Source organism: Pezoporus occidentalis, unplaced genomic scaffold, assembly GCF_034315485.1.
Source record: "Pezoporus occidentalis ecotype Australia unplaced genomic scaffold, CSIRO_AGI_Poc_V1 ctg4, whole genome shotgun sequence".
Taxonomy (NCBI): Eukaryota; Metazoa; Chordata; class Aves; order Psittaciformes; family Psittacidae; genus Pezoporus; species Pezoporus occidentalis.
This window is the reverse complement of record NW_026915724.1, coordinates 12720072-12736454: the sequence shown is the minus strand read 5'-3', so window position 1 is coordinate 12736454 and position 16383 is coordinate 12720072. Positions and strand designations below refer to the sequence as shown.

Here is a 16383-nt window from a genome sequence, read left to right as displayed (position 1 = left end):
GTTTGGGATTTGGGAGAATTAAGCAAGCATTACCCACAGTCTGCTCCTAGGGAAGGAGTATTTCATGCAGCTCACAAGAATCTTTCATGATTGATGGTTAAGGGAATATTGCCAGGTTCAGCAGGGAAGCACTTCTAGATCCATTATTAGAAAGAGTTTAAAAGCAGCCTGAGGCTGTTTAGAGAGTCAGTAGTGCTCCCCTTATTAAAATAAAAAAAAGGAGAGACAGTAAATTATGGAATGGAATATACAAGAAACTCCTTGAGCTACAGGAGAGGCTGAGAGGGAGTGGAGAAGAAAAGTCCATCTCAGTCTCAATGAGGTCAAGTATGTTTCTTCAACATTTGCCATAATTATCTGGCAAATACCTGGCAATAATGGTGTCATTAAACAGAGCTGTGGGAACTTAGAGAAAACACTTAATTTCTTCCCTCCTGCACAGACATTGTCAATGAGTTCACACTGGATTTAATCTTCCAGGCCTGCTCTGCTGGTGTCACCCCACAAATGAAAGCTTGATGGCAGTGAATAATCTCCACATATCTGGCATTGTGATTAAATGAAGCATGAGGGTAGGCTTCTGCTCTTGCATACAGCATAAGTAAATGAGGCTGTTCTGCAGAGAATTCTTCTGCACGTGTCCCTCGTAAGGACTTTGATACTCTGAGTTATCACAATGGCAGCTTTCAACAGGGTTAAAACTGCTTTCAACAGGAAAACATATGTCTTGTGAAGAATAGTAACGCTGTGCTTTGTCTCTTGCTTCAGGTGCAAGAAGAAACTTAAGAAATGATTTGCTGGTGGCAGCAGATTCAATCACCAACACCATGTCTTCTTTGGTAAAAGAACTAAATTCTGGTGAGTGAGGCTAACACGGGTGGATAGTCACCACATTGTCATTTCACATCTATTTGAAAAAGTGGGAGGCAGGAAAATACAAACCAGCAAAAAAGCAGTATGATGTTATCTTCAAAGCTTTTTATGCTTTTAGAAAAAAAAACAGCTAAATATCAGCTTCAGGAATACAGCAGATCTGAAAGCTATGGGCAGAGAGGTGCAGCTGGGTACACTGAAAACTTCTGAGAAGTTTGTTTGTGATTCCACATGGAGTGGGATTTTACTCTTTAGAAATTCATTTAGTATAGAACACATAGGACCTGTTGTAAAATGTTGTCTGTGGTATTCTCATTAAAATATCCTACCTAATAACCAAGGTAAGCAAAGGCTTCACTACTCTGTCTTACCAAAAGAAGAAAACTATTAGCTCTGTAGATATGTGTAGAATAATATATGTTACTCACTATGAGGTGGCAGAACTCAAAGTTGGAAAGACAGAGAAATCCTTAGAGGATCAGCCAAGTATACACACTGTTGTGAAAGTTAAATGGAAGCATGTGTCACCTTTCACTTCATAGAAGTGGGCAGCGAGACAGAAAGCAATGTGGATTCCGAATTTGGACGGACTCATTTTGATGACCTTGTTCCATCCCCAACGTCTGAGAAGGCTTTCCTTGCACAGATCCATGCCCGGAAGCCAGGGTACATCCACAGTGCTGCTGCCACCGGCTCCCTCCGCAGTGACATGTGGGTACCTGCTCAATTTGCCTTCTTAATCTCATTCTTTATATGTTGAAAACAGTGTTTCCTCTCCTTCTTAACTGATTGCCACCAAAAACTGCCTGCATCCAAGTAAGAACAGCTTCATGGTTAGATAGTAATGAGCACTGTAAACAATAAAGGCCAGAACTAAGCAGCATGGAGGCTGTGGGACAGCTGTGCTCTCTCTTATGCCCTGCAGTCCTGTTCCCTTCTTATCCAGACTAAGGGGCCTGTTGGAGGCTGCTGGAAAAAAAGAAGTTTTTAAATGAAAAAGACAGAATGCTTTTTATTGACCAGCTCAATTGACTTACAAGCCAATTTATTTTTAGAACCTGAATCTTCTTATCAAAGACAATAGGCATTTTTCCAGTTATTTTTAGTTCAACCTCTTTGTACCAAGTTATTGAGAACTTTTGTTACGCAGTTCTGTAGAGCTGTACCCCCAAAATACCTTCAGCAGAGTATATCCTTTTGTCTATTTCATCAATATCAGAGCACTGGAGAGAAGAAATAGGTGAGGTGTTTTCCAGTGCTAGGAAAATACTAGCCAATGGAGCATGTGTTGGTGTAAAAGCATCCCACTCCTCATAGTTACAATAAAGGGAAGTGTTATTGACTCGGAATGTCACTCTTCTCAGGAGGCTATTTATTGGTAATTTTCTTTAGGGTTACAGAAGATGGAGACCCCTATGTCAGAGCAGATGATGAAAATTATGAGAATGACTCTGTCCGTCAGCTGGAGAATGAACTGAAAATGGAGGAGTACCTGAAGCAGAAGCTGCAGGATGAGGCATACCAGGTGGGAGAAGGACACCAGCTCCATAAGTGAGAAAAAACAGTACACCATAGCTGGCCAGTGCCCTTCTTAACCTGTCATAGTCCCTGCGGCGTGATGTGTTCTCAGTTACTAGAGCAGCCACATTCCAGAACCTGCTATTGTTCTCTTTCACTGACGGGCATGCATCTAACCTTTGTGCATATCTTGGAAGACCACACTGCCTGAGGCACACAGCAGTAGTCCTTAGGGCATCAGGTGGGACAGAATTGTCTCTGGTGGTGTCAAGCTGAGTTCTTGCTATATTTAGATTACTTTTTTTTCTCCTGTAGTTAAAAACATTCAGAATGGCTTCTCCAGCATGAACTGCAGCTCAAGTACAATCTGTGTGTTATTGTCATTGCCGGAATCTGAAATGAGAGGGGAGGGTTTGAAATTAGTTGTATCCCAGAGAACTGAGTATTCAAAAAGCATCCCGTATAGGGAAGTCTGGGGATTTGTCATTAAACACCCCCTAAGAAGATTTTCAAAGGGCATCTGTTCAGAAGTGTGAGTAAAACAAATTTGCAGGTGAAGCTGGAATTCTTGTAGACATCCTGTCCTGTCTGCGTAATGCTCTCTAATTCTACCTGGTGTAATGGACTATCACCAGTTTTTAGGCTATTCTGACTGCGAACATCCTAATGTGAAATGTATTCTTATAATGTTGGTAGTAATGTCAGTAGGAGGGCACACTCAGTTCAGTTATTTGGGAGCAGAGCTGAAGCAAGCAAAATTAACTATTTTCCCGCATGGTGACCAGTTAAATTTGGAACTCATCATTACAGAACATAACAGAGATGAAAAGTATAAATGGTCTAAAAAGAAAGGATTAAGCAGGTACTGATAGATGACGTGTATGGAAATGAGGTTCAAAAACACTTGGGCAAAAATTCTTTAAACTGCTGTTTGCTGGGAGCTAACAAAATCTGGCCTTTTTTTCAGGTAGTTTTCTCTAGCATCTACTGCCAGTCACTTTGGAGACAAGAATCTGGGACTGACAGGCTCGTGATCTAATGAAGAATGGCTGCTCTTTTGGTCTTCTTTTCTGTAAAGCTGCTAGGATAAGTTCATTGACTCAAACCAAAATTGCAGATAGTTTGGAGGCTGATGTGAGCATCTGCGGTTTTCTGTTGTTTACCTAGGTGTGCTACATACATGCCTATGGTACCCTGCCAAAAGGCATTCCATTGCAAAGGTCTTTAAGGACATGACAACAGGAGCAGAATTGCTACAGACTATGTCTTAAAGCAACAGTGGGTGACATGGATTTTTTTTGTTCACAATTTTTAATCCAGGATAGGAGATGGCAAAAATGACAGCCTTTAAACTTCTGAACAGGATGAGCAGCTACTGCTGATGTAATGGAATGTAACTGTAGTTATAAAGAAGGCGTACCTCAATAGTGACAGCTGTCAAGCATCAAAGAATAAATATTACTATTGCTGGTTAAAATTCCATATTATCCTGAAAGAGCAATAGACCAATTTTGACTGCACTTTGATTACAGTATGGAAGTGCAATATATGGCAACAGTGCTACGTGAGCTTCACAAGTTACAACGGGATTTTGTTCTTGCACAAAGTTGGGTACCCATGTGCACTGGAAAATAAGGTCATTCGTTGTGCAGGATAAGTTATACATGTTGCTCAATAGAACCGGGTGTTACTGTCACTTCAGTCAAGACAGAGCTTTTCTACTGTCTTCCAACAGTATTCCCAGAACAAGGGGAGGAAATCTCCCTATTGATGTGACAATAAAACTCCTTTTCAATTCAGGTCAGCCAAAGCTAGACTCAGGTGAACTTTGTTCCCTATTGTTTTACACCATTTGTTTCCACTGGGAGGAGAGAGCGAAAGAAAAGAACAAACAGAAAAAGCGAAAGGCTTTTTTTCTTTCACAGATGTATTCCCTGAGGGAACAGAAACTCCTCATTCTAGGCAAGTTCTGCTTAATAACATTTTTCCAAAGGAAATTTTATGATGTACTTTACTGTCTGTAAAATTGTCAGCCCCTCTCAGGCAATGATTTGACCATAGTGACTTGAAAGTAGAGAGTATTTTTAGTTGATAACCACAGACCCAAAGCATGCAATGCACAAGAAGTCCTTCTCAAATATACTGGGAAGGACTTCTTCCTTCCCTTTTGATTTGCTTTTCACTAGGGAACAGGTTCAGAGGAAGCAAGAAGAGGTACTAAGTTAGTAGGGACCGCTAGGATAATGAGATTGGCACATTGATCCTAAGATAGTGCTTTTGCTTTGACTCCTTCTCTGCACTTTGCACTTAATTTGTGGTATTTTGCTGTTCTCTTCCTTTTTCTACTAGCATCACTGAGTAGTCTCTGGAGATAAGGACACAACTATCTACTTGTAAACACAAAGGCAAAGTGGGAAATCTCTGTTTATGGTATCCTGTTGAAAAGTGGCCAGGTCAACTATTCTAATTTGCGTCAAACCATTGGAATTTATTACAGGCTATTTTGCTGTTTGTACTCACATGTACACTGCATTCATCTGGATAGCCAAAAAAAGCTGGTGGCTGTAGCTATCATAATGCAACTGTCAGCTGAAAAAATCGGCAAGGAAAAACTCCTACTAAGGTTACAGAATGGTAACCTCAGTAACAATATGGTAACCATTTTTGTGTTATTAAATGTCTCACTTTGTGTAAAAACAGCACATTTAGAAAAACATGTAGATGTAGTGTAGCATGGAAGATGGTTGGTCAAAACCCACTCTTGTTATTTTGTGTCACCTTGTATCCAAACAAGATTTTCATGCTAAACTCTAACTTAGTATTAAAGTATGAGTGGAAAACCCAAAATACGTAAGGAAATCTGGGACAGGGAACCTCAAAGGAGGCTTCTTTCCTTCTCTTTTTTGAAAGCACGTTGTAAATAACAAGTATCTGTACTGGAAGAAAACCACATTCAGCGCACAAGTGTAAATGCTAACAGTGCTTATCCTCCCACATCTGCTACCAGTTGTGTTCATGTTACAGTCTTCTGCTGGATGTGCTGTGTAAGACACTTTTCATTGGGTTTATTTTCTGGGTCCATAATTGCTCCCTTTATTTCTAGGCTTGTGCATGGCTTTCTTCAGAATAATACACTGCCTGGCTGCTCACTGGCTTAATTTGTCATCTTCTTGTTTTCTATCCTTTGTTATCTACAGGTCAGTTTACAAAGTTGAGTGCAATATCCTTCTCTCTCTCCTCTCAAGTAAGTATCATTATAATTTAGAAGAATGTTTGGAATTAATCCTCATAATGTATTATTTCTGTTGCAGTGCACCTTGTTCTGCAATGCTGTTTCTCACTTCTCTTAACCTGTGCTAGGATGTCCAGTAATCTCTCTAAATCATTTTTATTTTTAATGAAATGTGGTCCTAGTCCTGAGGATTCCTGTTAAGCCATCAACTTTTTATCTTCTTCCTTTGTTGACTCTAAGAGTGAGAAAACAAATTTTTCATCCCTGAGGATATATTAGCCAGTATAGAGAACCTTTATCCAGAAGGTAAGGAATCAGATTACATTTCAGGAAACCTGAGTTAAGTTCCTTACAATGCTGTAGTCTTCCCAGGATAACTGAAATAAGTAATTCCTGATGAGACCAAAACATCTACTCTAGTATGGGAAACAGGAGTGAGGCAAATACTACAGAAAGCAATCCACCAGCTGCTTAGCCATGAAGGTATCTTTAAATGTGTTGTGAGAGTTTAAAATGCACTGATCCAAAGTGCAAGATACTCAGCTATTAGCTAGAGTCTGGCAATTCAGGGATAAGGCAAGAAGGTCTATGAATTCCCTGCTGGTCCATATTCAAGTCATTCTCCTCACACGTGCCAACTTCACAGTTGGCAGCGCTGAGTTTAATGCCAAGTTCAGCAACTGTGTTTTTCTCAGGGAGTCAGACAATGACTATTTTTATGAAGTAGTTTGTTATTCTGAACATTTGCCCAGAAAATGGGAGACCACACATTGCCTTCTTGCCTCATCTGGAGCTATGGACTCTGCATTTCTGACTTCCTAGGAGAGACATTGCCATCCATCCTACTCTAACACTGAACCACAGGATAACAGGACCAGAAAAGAAGAAATCAAAATAGAGGTCTGCCTCTGGTCTGCAAACTGAGTCTCTTCCTCAAAGCCAGAACTAAAGGCAACCAAAGGTCTACTGTCAAACGGACACTTCAAGTTGGGAACATGGTCATGTTGCTAGATTTTGTGTGTCATATTTTATGCTTGACTTCATTATTTATACTGCAGTTTTGATGGCAAAGTTTGACCCTGATTTAAGGGGTTTGCAGCTTCTGATGACAGTAGAATTTGGATGTTAAAGAGTGGATCTTATGAAAGCAGCTGCCAGTCTTGAGTGTTAAAAGCTGTTAGGTATTTCCAAAGCATCTGTCTCAGTGTCTCTGGCAGCTAAAGCAGAATAAATGGATGTGAAAAGCAAATAAACAGCAATACCCAGAGTACTATAAAAACCAAATAACTGCTCATAAAAATTCTTCTAACATTGCCCTTCAGGTTGCATTCATTTTCTCAGTAGCCTTGTTATAAACATGAGCCGTGTAGAGTTTCCTGAACACTGACAGCTGGAAAAGTAAGTTTTCTTCTTCAATTTTATTGCAGTTGTCAGTTATAGGTCACATGAAAAAGAAAATAGATCTTTCAACAACAATGTATGAGCGTATAACTGTATGTAGCAGAAAGGTTATATATAATTGAATGTAATTACAATTATGAAAGGTAATAACATTCAGACAAACCATTTGCAATATTAAGTGGAAAAAATTGTTCCTTTTTTTATTAGGAAGCAGTGTTAAGATAGTGATGTGGGAAAACACATACTGCCGTACAGCCTAGCTTTCTTGGAAGCGTATCCTGTCTCAAATCAGATCTCAGCAGAGATCTGAGACTGAGCTGCTACCTCGTATCCCCAATGCTTTTGAAACCTTTTGAAACTGTCAAGAATAATTTATTTAAGCACTGTGGTCTGGTTAATTTCATAGTGAAACTCTTTTTGGCTCCCGTGGGAGCCCTTCAGTCAGTAGCAAAGACTGAAACATCCCCCACCAGGTATAAAAATCTGGCCCTATAGAAACTAACAGCAAAAACTGGTGAACTCAGCGTTTCACCTGTATCCATAAGAACAACACTGTATTATGGTACATCGTGGTAAACGCATCTACACGTGATAAGCATGGCTTAGTCTTCTCAAAATTTACTCTCTTGTGACTGTGGAAGGCTATCATATCTTGTGTATTTTATTCAGTACTAGTATTTCATAGCATTGGAAAAATAAACCCAAAATAGTTGATATCTAAAGTGCTTGTGCTGTTTATGTTGGGTTCTTGCTTGAAGCTTAGCAATTACAACAAGACTTTTACTTCTAAGGTAATGTTATTCAATCAGTGATTGTACAAATACAGTCAGAATGGCCCTAGATGGCCGCATGAGGTAGAAAGCCAACAGGCTTTCTCATCTCACAACAGTATTGATTTGTGCTTATTTATAAAAAGATAGGGAAAATGAGATCAGTTTATTGTAGCTTGTTATGAATGATACTGCTGTTGATAGCCAGCCGCAGAGTTTTGTTCATTTCCTCATTCATCAGTCATGGACAAGTAGTGTTGATGTCATTTAATTAAGGGGTTTTGCAGTCTACCTGCATTTTTTAAAGTGTTTTGTACAGTTATGTAGAAATGACTTTGAAATAACATGTAGTATAACAAATTCCTAGGCCAGCAAGTGGTTCCAGTAATATATAAAACATAGTTTAATCACGTTTTCAGTTTACTGTTTATGCTAAATGTACTTTAATACCACTTGTTGGTTTTTTTCATAGACTAACAGTGAATTCGCACTTGTTTCCAGCAGGCTCTAGGCAGATCCTGAAATTAGGTGAACATTTTTTTTAGATATTAGGAAAAAACTCTTCATTATGAGAGTAGTGAGGCCCTGGCACAGGCTGCCCAGAGAAGCTGTGGCTGCCCCATCCCTGGCAGTGTTCAAGGCCAGGTTGGACAGGACCTTGAGCAACCTGGTCTAGTGGAAGGTGTCCCTGCCCATGGCAGAGAGGTTGGAACTAGGTGAGCTTTAAGGTCCCTTCCGAACCAAACCATTCTATGAATTCTATGCAACTGTGACATTATTTTGCCTTTAGCGCTTTGATAGCTGTTGTTTTTTTTCCAAGGATGGCCAGTGGGAGTAGAAAGCCCCATCTCTGAAAGTGGTTAAAAAGTTGTTATTTCCAGTTAAGAGCTGCCGACTCATGCAGTGGACGTGTTCCCATGAGACCTACAATCTCCTACATTTTCTAAAGCAGTGCTTTCTTAGTGCTGGCATAGCAGCATTTTAGTTGGTCATGTCTAATGCATTTAAATGCATTATTATAAGAGAAAAGGAGATGAGAAAAGCTAAATTTCCCCCATGCAGTGCCACCCTCCTCGTGGTTTTTAGTTTTTTCCTTTCACTCACTCAACAAGGCTAGTTCCTCCAGCCTCTTCCTCGCAGGTCAGTGATGCAGTGGTGAAGAACCAGGATGCAGGCACTGGATGAACTGTACACATCCATAAGCCAAATGATTCAGCAACTCATTCTGTTTTGTTTTGTTTTTTTTTTCCTCAACATATACATTAAAAACCAGCATTATGTGGACCATTCCAGTTGAAAATAACAGCAGGCTGACAGCACAACAATATTCAAAAATGTCTGCTACATTCACTCAGCTCTATTTTGGTTTTCTTCTTTTTTTTTCTCCTTAAGTCCTCCTCTTCCTAGCGTGTAGGTGTAAAAAAGAACTGTGACCGAGTTGACTGGGAAGAATCAACTTTAGTTTTGTGAATTTAATTCTGAAATTACATGAGGATTAGGAGGGATGGATTTTGAAAATCCCTGAACGGTAAATAACAGAAAAGTATAAGAACAGAAAAGAACCTGTGAATTAAGACACAAAAAGGTCACGAAACAGTTTTATAACATGACAGATAATACTGAGTCTCAACTTGCAAGTGATTCTAGCATTTCCAAAGTGCTATAGTGAATTTAGAGCTCTGAGGTTCATTAGTACTCATTATTTATTGTATGAAAATCTCTATCCCAGTTCTGGCTGTGAACAGCCTTGAGAGAATTCATGCTCCACTAAGGAGAAGTAATTTATCCAGAAAATTCAAAGTAAACCCAAATACTTAGCAGCACTATCAATGTGTCTTAGTGCATCCAGTGTTTCATAAGCCACTCTGATTTTACTCTCGTGCTTTGCAATGATACCATCAAGAAATACGAGAGGTACCTATATTTACGTAACCCTGAAACTGATTCTTTAAAAATCAGTCTCAGGCAGTTGAGAACTGACCTCTTCCATGCCTTTCATTTGCTCTTTTTTGGCTGAATTGAGAAGAGCGAAATGCGCCTTTATTAAGATTTCTAAATCAGACTTAAGCAGTACAGATGATGGCTGATTTCTAAATAATACTCATTTAAAATGTACCTCAGAATTTTTTTATGAACTTCTCATTAGGCTTGCAGTGCAGGTTTCCTTTCCATTTATCAACAAAATGTTAATGCTATGTCTTCTGTAACTGCCTGACACAAGGAGATATTAAATTAAGATCATCATACCATTTGGCATGCTTAGGTATTAAAGAATTGGATGGAAGCATTTGTGCTTGAATAATTAATACAATCAAATGGTGTCTAGGAAGGAGAAGAAGAAAGAAAAACTACCTGACCTTTCTTCATTCATCAGCTTTAATTTAACTCTATTTTACTGAAGTAATTTGCATTTCATGTCTTGTCAGCTTTATACCTGAAATAAGTAGAAAAGAATTCATGTCAGTGGTGTTTGGGCTTTTGTGCTGCTGTTATCATATCTCATGCAGTGCAGATTGGATTTCTGTCTGAGGTGTTTCAAGAGGAAAAGGATGATGATCTCCTTAACTTTGAAAGGGTCAAGTGTGTAAACAGTACCTTTATGATAAATGTCCAAAAGCAAAAATTTGCCTTATTACCCGACTCTGCTTCCTGACATGGTTCTGAGAAAGAGCATCAATGTTTATCAAGCATTTTCCATTACCAACTAAAAATTTTATGCCTCCAGTACAGGAATTTAAGATACTTACTGATGTTCCAGGGTATGGAGGAGCACCAGGGAGAAACTGGTGCCCCAGCAGGTTAGGCTGATTGTGAGCTGTAACACCCAGAATCATTCTTTTAAGTAACTACATTTCTTTTTAGACACAGTAAAACATACCAATGCATGTAAATCAAAGGAGAGATGTTTACATGTGAGAGGAAGCTCATGATGGTGAGTGACTCTTAACTGAGTGGCTGAACGCTACACACAAGGGGAATAATCCATGAATTCACCACCAGTAATCTGTTTGTAGAGAAAAATGGAAGGGGAAAAAGGGAACATCTGCAAATCTGTGTCAGTGCAGACTGAGTTACCCCAGGTTCCCACAGCAGAGCAGGCAACAGTCTTCTCAGCCACGGTAAGAAGTTTCCAACTTCCCACGTGCCCTGTAACTTTCTGTTTGCAGCTCAAATACCTATGTCTCACCTAGGTAGAATGGATTTTTCACTTTTTTTCAGGTATGACCACAGGAATTGTCCAGCTCCTCTTTTTTTTTCCTCAATAAAGCAGCAGGCAGAGGCTATACTTGCTCTACCTGTCTGGGTGCAGCATCTTAAACCAGCACTGTTTAAAAACCTTCCCTCCACATTTCTCAACAGGCAAGCTGCAGTCAGACAGACAATGAAAGCTATGTAAGAACTGATGATGAGGAGAGCTGCTTTCGGACAGACGATGAAGAAAACTCAGCTGCAAACTTCACAGAAGAGTGGAACCAAGAGGTGCAGCGTCTCTTGACAAAAAAATCACATAACTAAGTTCTGAGGACTGTAGCACAGTACTTTTGTTCTAAGAGTTGTAGTTTGTAGATGTGTGTTTTTGACAACAAGACTTTTGTTTAAAGCTAACTTACATTAGCTGCATCTTCTGTAACATGGCTCATTACCAGTGAAGAAAACAGACTGACGTAAGTACTGCTGTTACAAAGAATAGCGGTATTAATAACTCACGTAAACCCTTTGCACATGATATTGAACCTGTTCAGTTTACAATGACAATACTGTTTATAGATAGAAACTTGATTTCTGAATACTTTGAGATTTTAGTAGCTCAGTTTACTATACACTGTACATTTTTTCCACAGAAGAAATAAAAAGCTACAATTATGCATTTAACAGTGAATGATTATACTCCTGAGTGTATATATGTAGTAGCCCAGAAAAACGAAGTACCAGACTATATTTGCAATTTGTTTGCAAGTCTTTAAATTAAGACTTACAAAAAATGTACTAAAATAATAATTATAATAATATAATTAATAAGAATAAAAAACGTCTCTAATTTAGGGCTAATGTGTAACTTAGGAATGTTTCTTTCAAAATAATCTAACAAATCAGCCATAGAAGTTAGTGTAAATATTTTTTTTCCAAATAGATACCATATACAAAAGGTGACATTCAAATGATATAGAATCTAGTTTTTAAATCAGCACAGATCTTCTTAAAACTGTGAACTATGTTTTGAAATACTCGTTGCTAAAGCTGTTTATAAACCACAGGTGCCATAAGATCCCTGAACTGACTGATGTTACGTATAATCCTCCATGGTATTGTTTCATTGATGTTTTAGCTTTAGTAAGCATGTGTTCAACAAAACGGCTCTTTCCATCTCTCCGCCCCTCCTCTCCCCACCCCAAATGTTATTTTCGAGGCCTTCAGCTTTAAATGTACAGGCTTAAAGTGCGCTTGCAACTGTTCTTTTTATTTCCGAATGTGTATTGCCTTAGCCAGCCACCAGGTGTTCTGCATGCACTCTTGGAAATGTGTACTGAGACTCTTTCAGAGCTGGATGGAGAAATAGCTATCAGTGAAAAGCACAAGAGAAGTGGTGGAATTTGTCGGAAGGACAGGCATACAGTTACAGAACTGGAGTTTTGTCCAGTTTAGTACTTTTCTGATACAAAGGCATGTCAGGGGAAAAGAGACTTACCTGGCCATTTTGGATAAGGCAGTGATACTGCTAGCCCAAAAGCATTTGCGCTGCCGTGACTACAAACCTACAGATACCGACAGAGCAGGGACTGACACAAACTAGCTATAATGTCCTCCCCACAGCATACTGCTTGGAAATAAAGATTATGTATATACGGCACATAGCGCTGCCATGCAGAAAATCAGAGCCAGGCCAGGAACAGCTAGACCAGAAGCCGGTCAGTAACACAGTGCAATGTTACGTGCTCAGCCCTCCTGAGGAGCACAGTGTGTTAGGTTGGGATGACCTCTGTGCTCATGTAATTTTACTGCCCTGACACACAGTATTAGGCTTCCAGTATCTGGCTGACCTGAAGTGACACTAACAGCCCTGAAAACAGTAGTGTTTCATACAGATATTTCACACCAGCACAGTTTGCCTACAGCGAGTGATGAGGTACCCATCTAAAGCAGGTTATCATGGTTTGTCTGTCCTTGCTTTCATGGTGACGTGGATGTGTGCTGCCGTGTTTATGTGAGATTGCAGTGTAGCTCGACCCAGTAAGTCCACTTGTTTGCATGCATGCTCTAGGCTAGTGGCTGTTTCCCTGGGCACTATGTGTTAGGGAATGAGTATCTGTATGAAAGAGCTGCTGCCATTTTTCACTTTCATATTGTGTTATTGCTTATGCAGATCTCTTGTCCGCCTCTCCTTGCATATCTGGGTTTGGTCTGAGGCATCTAAATGTGTACTAAGGCATCCAGATACCTTTATGTAAGCTTTTCATTTCTGCAATCACTGGTCTTTGCTCCTGGGGTATGTGCCATCCTGGCAAGGCAGGCAGGCACCATATCCTCTGATGCCCCCTCCTCCAGCCTCCTCTCAGGAATGGGTTAGCCTCCACTAGTGCCTAGCACTCCATGTTTAAAGCTACTCCAGCGAATCAGCAGACATTGCTCTCAGCTCAGGATTCCACACGAGCATTTCCTGAACAGAAATAAATCAAGCTAGAATACAGCTACAAGCAATGGCTGACTAATTCAACCCATGTCATGTCTAACTGTACCCAGAGTAATAGATCCCTCCTGTACTGTCATCTTAGTGTCTGTGTGCTCATTATCGCTATGCTTAAAATAGATGCAATAGAATAAATCCATTGCAAGGGCTTCCAGACTAGGAGTAAGGAAAAAGTTGACAAATCAAGAGCCTTTCTTTCAGGCTGGTGCCAACAAAGTGATCCCCAGCAGAGCCCTGGCTCCCTTACACCCTAGAGCCCTGAGATTAAGCACCTCTTACTTGGCTCTCCAGATATCTATTTTAAGCATTTCCCAACTGTTGAGCTGGCTGTGTTTTCACCCAGCTGGTCTTTGTCTGTTTGTTGAATATTGTTTTGGTTGTGGTTTGCGGTCATTAAAACAGAGTTACAGAAGAGGTCCCTGGCACGGGCCTTCTCTTAACTACCAGTGGCCCACCACAGCAGTCAAAACTCCAGGTGGTTTTACTGTCACTGGAGGAAAACCAGTGTTTGCAATCAGGAGACAGGGATGTGAAGATTTATAAGGTCCTTGAATGTCCAAAGCGAAGGTGGAGAATGGGTTGTCTGTAAGTAGTAATGTTATCTAAACTGCATAAAAAAGGTGTGTGGCCTTTGTTGTGATATAATATGTATTTTCTTATATGCATGAGCCAGATTGTTGCGTCATAATTTATCATAAGTGTGTCCGCCTTTACTTTCAGTCATCTTCTCCCATCCTTATTGGTTCTTGGCAATTACTGTAGATAGACCTTGTAAATATTGCAACCTTGGGTTGCTGCAATCACGTTGGTTCAATTCAGCAGATGGAGCTGTGAACAACAAGCACTCCACTGTGTCCTGAAGACAAAAGGGCATTTTTACATTTGAACCAAAAAAAAAAGAATCTAAGTATGAAGAGTTACATCTTGAGGCTACTAACTGTAAGACATTTTTGAAACTACTGTACTTGACACCAGTTGAGACAGATACAGACACTAAAGATGTCATGATATTCATTGGTATTGTAACAGAACTGCTATTGTATGGGGTTTTTGTATTGCTGTTAAGTATTGTTGTGTGTGTGTGTTGGAACCTACTGGGGACGTTATATTTTGAAGTGATTAAACTATTTAATTGTGTGTCTATATTTTGGAATGGAATTATTTCTTCATTAAAAAGATTTTTAAAAGTAACTTACGGAGCATCATATTTGTGGCTTATTTGGGGTTTGGAAGTCCTGTTCCATGGAGCCCAAGCGAGTGTTTTTTCAGTAGGGAAAGAAAACATGTCCCTGTGGTGCAGCAAGTAGTACTTCTTTCACCCACACTGACTCTTTCACCTCCATGCAAGAGAACACTTTCCACCGCTTTCCCCAGCACTTTGAGCGTCGTACTCAGCAGCACCTGCAGCCAAGTGGTTGCTTCTTTCTTCTTGTCTTTAGCAGTTTCATAACATGAAAATGCAGTTCCTGGTCTGTGAAACAGACCTGTCCTTCTACTTGACAGCACTGAAATCACCCTGAGCCTGTCAGGGGTCTGACAAGATTCCTGGTATGGAGCTATGAGGGGAGCCTGGTCCTGGGGAACCTGAACTATCTACAATAGTGTATTTTTTCTTACCCACTGTTTTCCTGGCTCTGCCCTTTGCAGGAGCAAGACTTTGGAAGAGGTGCGTTTTAATGGCTTTACCGTACACAGCCACATGTAAACTTTTATTGCAGGAAGATGTGAAGTCTTTGTTTTCCCAACTACACTTTTAAGATGTCTTTCCATATACCAGGTGTTGGTAATTCCAGCTGGTTGCTAACCTCAAGGAGCACGGACTTGCAAAGCAAAAGCTCCTACTTAAAGCAACAATTTGTGTCCTGAAGAGGTACCTCCAAGCATGGCAAGATCAGGAGGCCATACCCATCTGCACTTTTCTACCCATGGTGCTGTTAGTCGTCCATGAGGCAGGTGGTTGGGGGTGTTCTGCTGACCCATGGTGGCAGTCACAATGCAGCCAGCCACTGGACAGCGTTTCGCTGGTCAAAATGTCCCCAGCTCTACCACAGCGTTGCTAGCTGGCCAGTAAATCAGACTGGAGTGGGGTCTGTTGGAAGGAAAGCAGTAGCAGCACACCAGAAATATCCTTTATCTGCTTACACATATCCCAATATCTTGGGAAGCAGATGAAACCCAGGCTGCTGCCTCCCTCTTTGACGTTGACTGCTGTGGTAGCCTATAAATCACCAGGGTTTATTTGCCATAATTCCCCTGTCTACTCAGTGAAGTTCTTCAATAAAGACGATCATTTTACACTGTAAATTATTTTCCAGATCTGCTGAACTTTGCTTCCACAATCCAAGGCCAAATTCATATCCTCAGGATCGTAATACAGGATGACATATCACAAGCTCATGGTGATAAGTGTTTTATCCACGCATAATCCCAAATTGCTGTATTTCTTCCTAACCCACAATCAGCCTATGGCCTTTGGGGAGCAAAGGAGGCAGTGAAGACTAATTTATAGGCAAAGGCTGTTTTCCTCTTTGCCTCCTGGTTACTCTAGCTGCTTTCTGCTCCACGCAAGGAAAACCAATTCAGCAGGAAGAAACAAATTAGTTTCATTTGTGAAAGGAAATATAAATACTAAAATGAAATAATAAGATAAAACCAATCAGATTTTAACAATAAAATATAAAGAAGTGGTCTTTAGATCTGGAAAGTTGGCACCTTGACTGCATCGGTGCTGAATGAGGTGACTGAAAGCATCTGGAACTCTCTAAAAGCACCTGGGAGTTTTCTTCAACAGCACATGATCTATGGCCACTCTTCCAAAGGTTGCTTGGGAGGCCCGTTGCTCAACACTTGTGTATTCCTTGCAAGCAGCTTTTAGTTCTGGATGACCCCTTTTAAGAGAATGT

The 16383-nt window shown here is 40.2% G+C and overlaps 1 protein-coding gene across 21 annotated transcripts in view; it reads left to right on the top strand.

The window, feature by feature from the left end:
* Window positions 1-14671, top strand: part of DTNA (dystrobrevin alpha) — a 233011-nt gene extending 218340 nt beyond the window's left edge. For 20 of the 21 annotated variants that reach the window (XM_062633464.1, XM_062633460.1, XM_062633446.1 and 17 more), the window contains 4 exons: window positions 769-858; window positions 1416-1584; window positions 2266-2398; window positions 11155-14671. In XM_062633464.1, the coding sequence (XP_062489448.1) occupies window positions 769-858; window positions 1416-1584; window positions 2266-2398; window positions 11155-11310 (548 nt within the window). In that variant the 3' untranslated portion in view covers window positions 11311-14671. Of the gene's footprint in view, window positions 1-768; window positions 859-1415; window positions 1585-2265; window positions 2399-5588; window positions 5636-11154 lie in introns of all 21 variants that reach the window. The other variant, XM_062633452.1, reaches the window with a different exon arrangement.
* Window positions 14672-16383: the final 1712 nt, after the last annotated feature.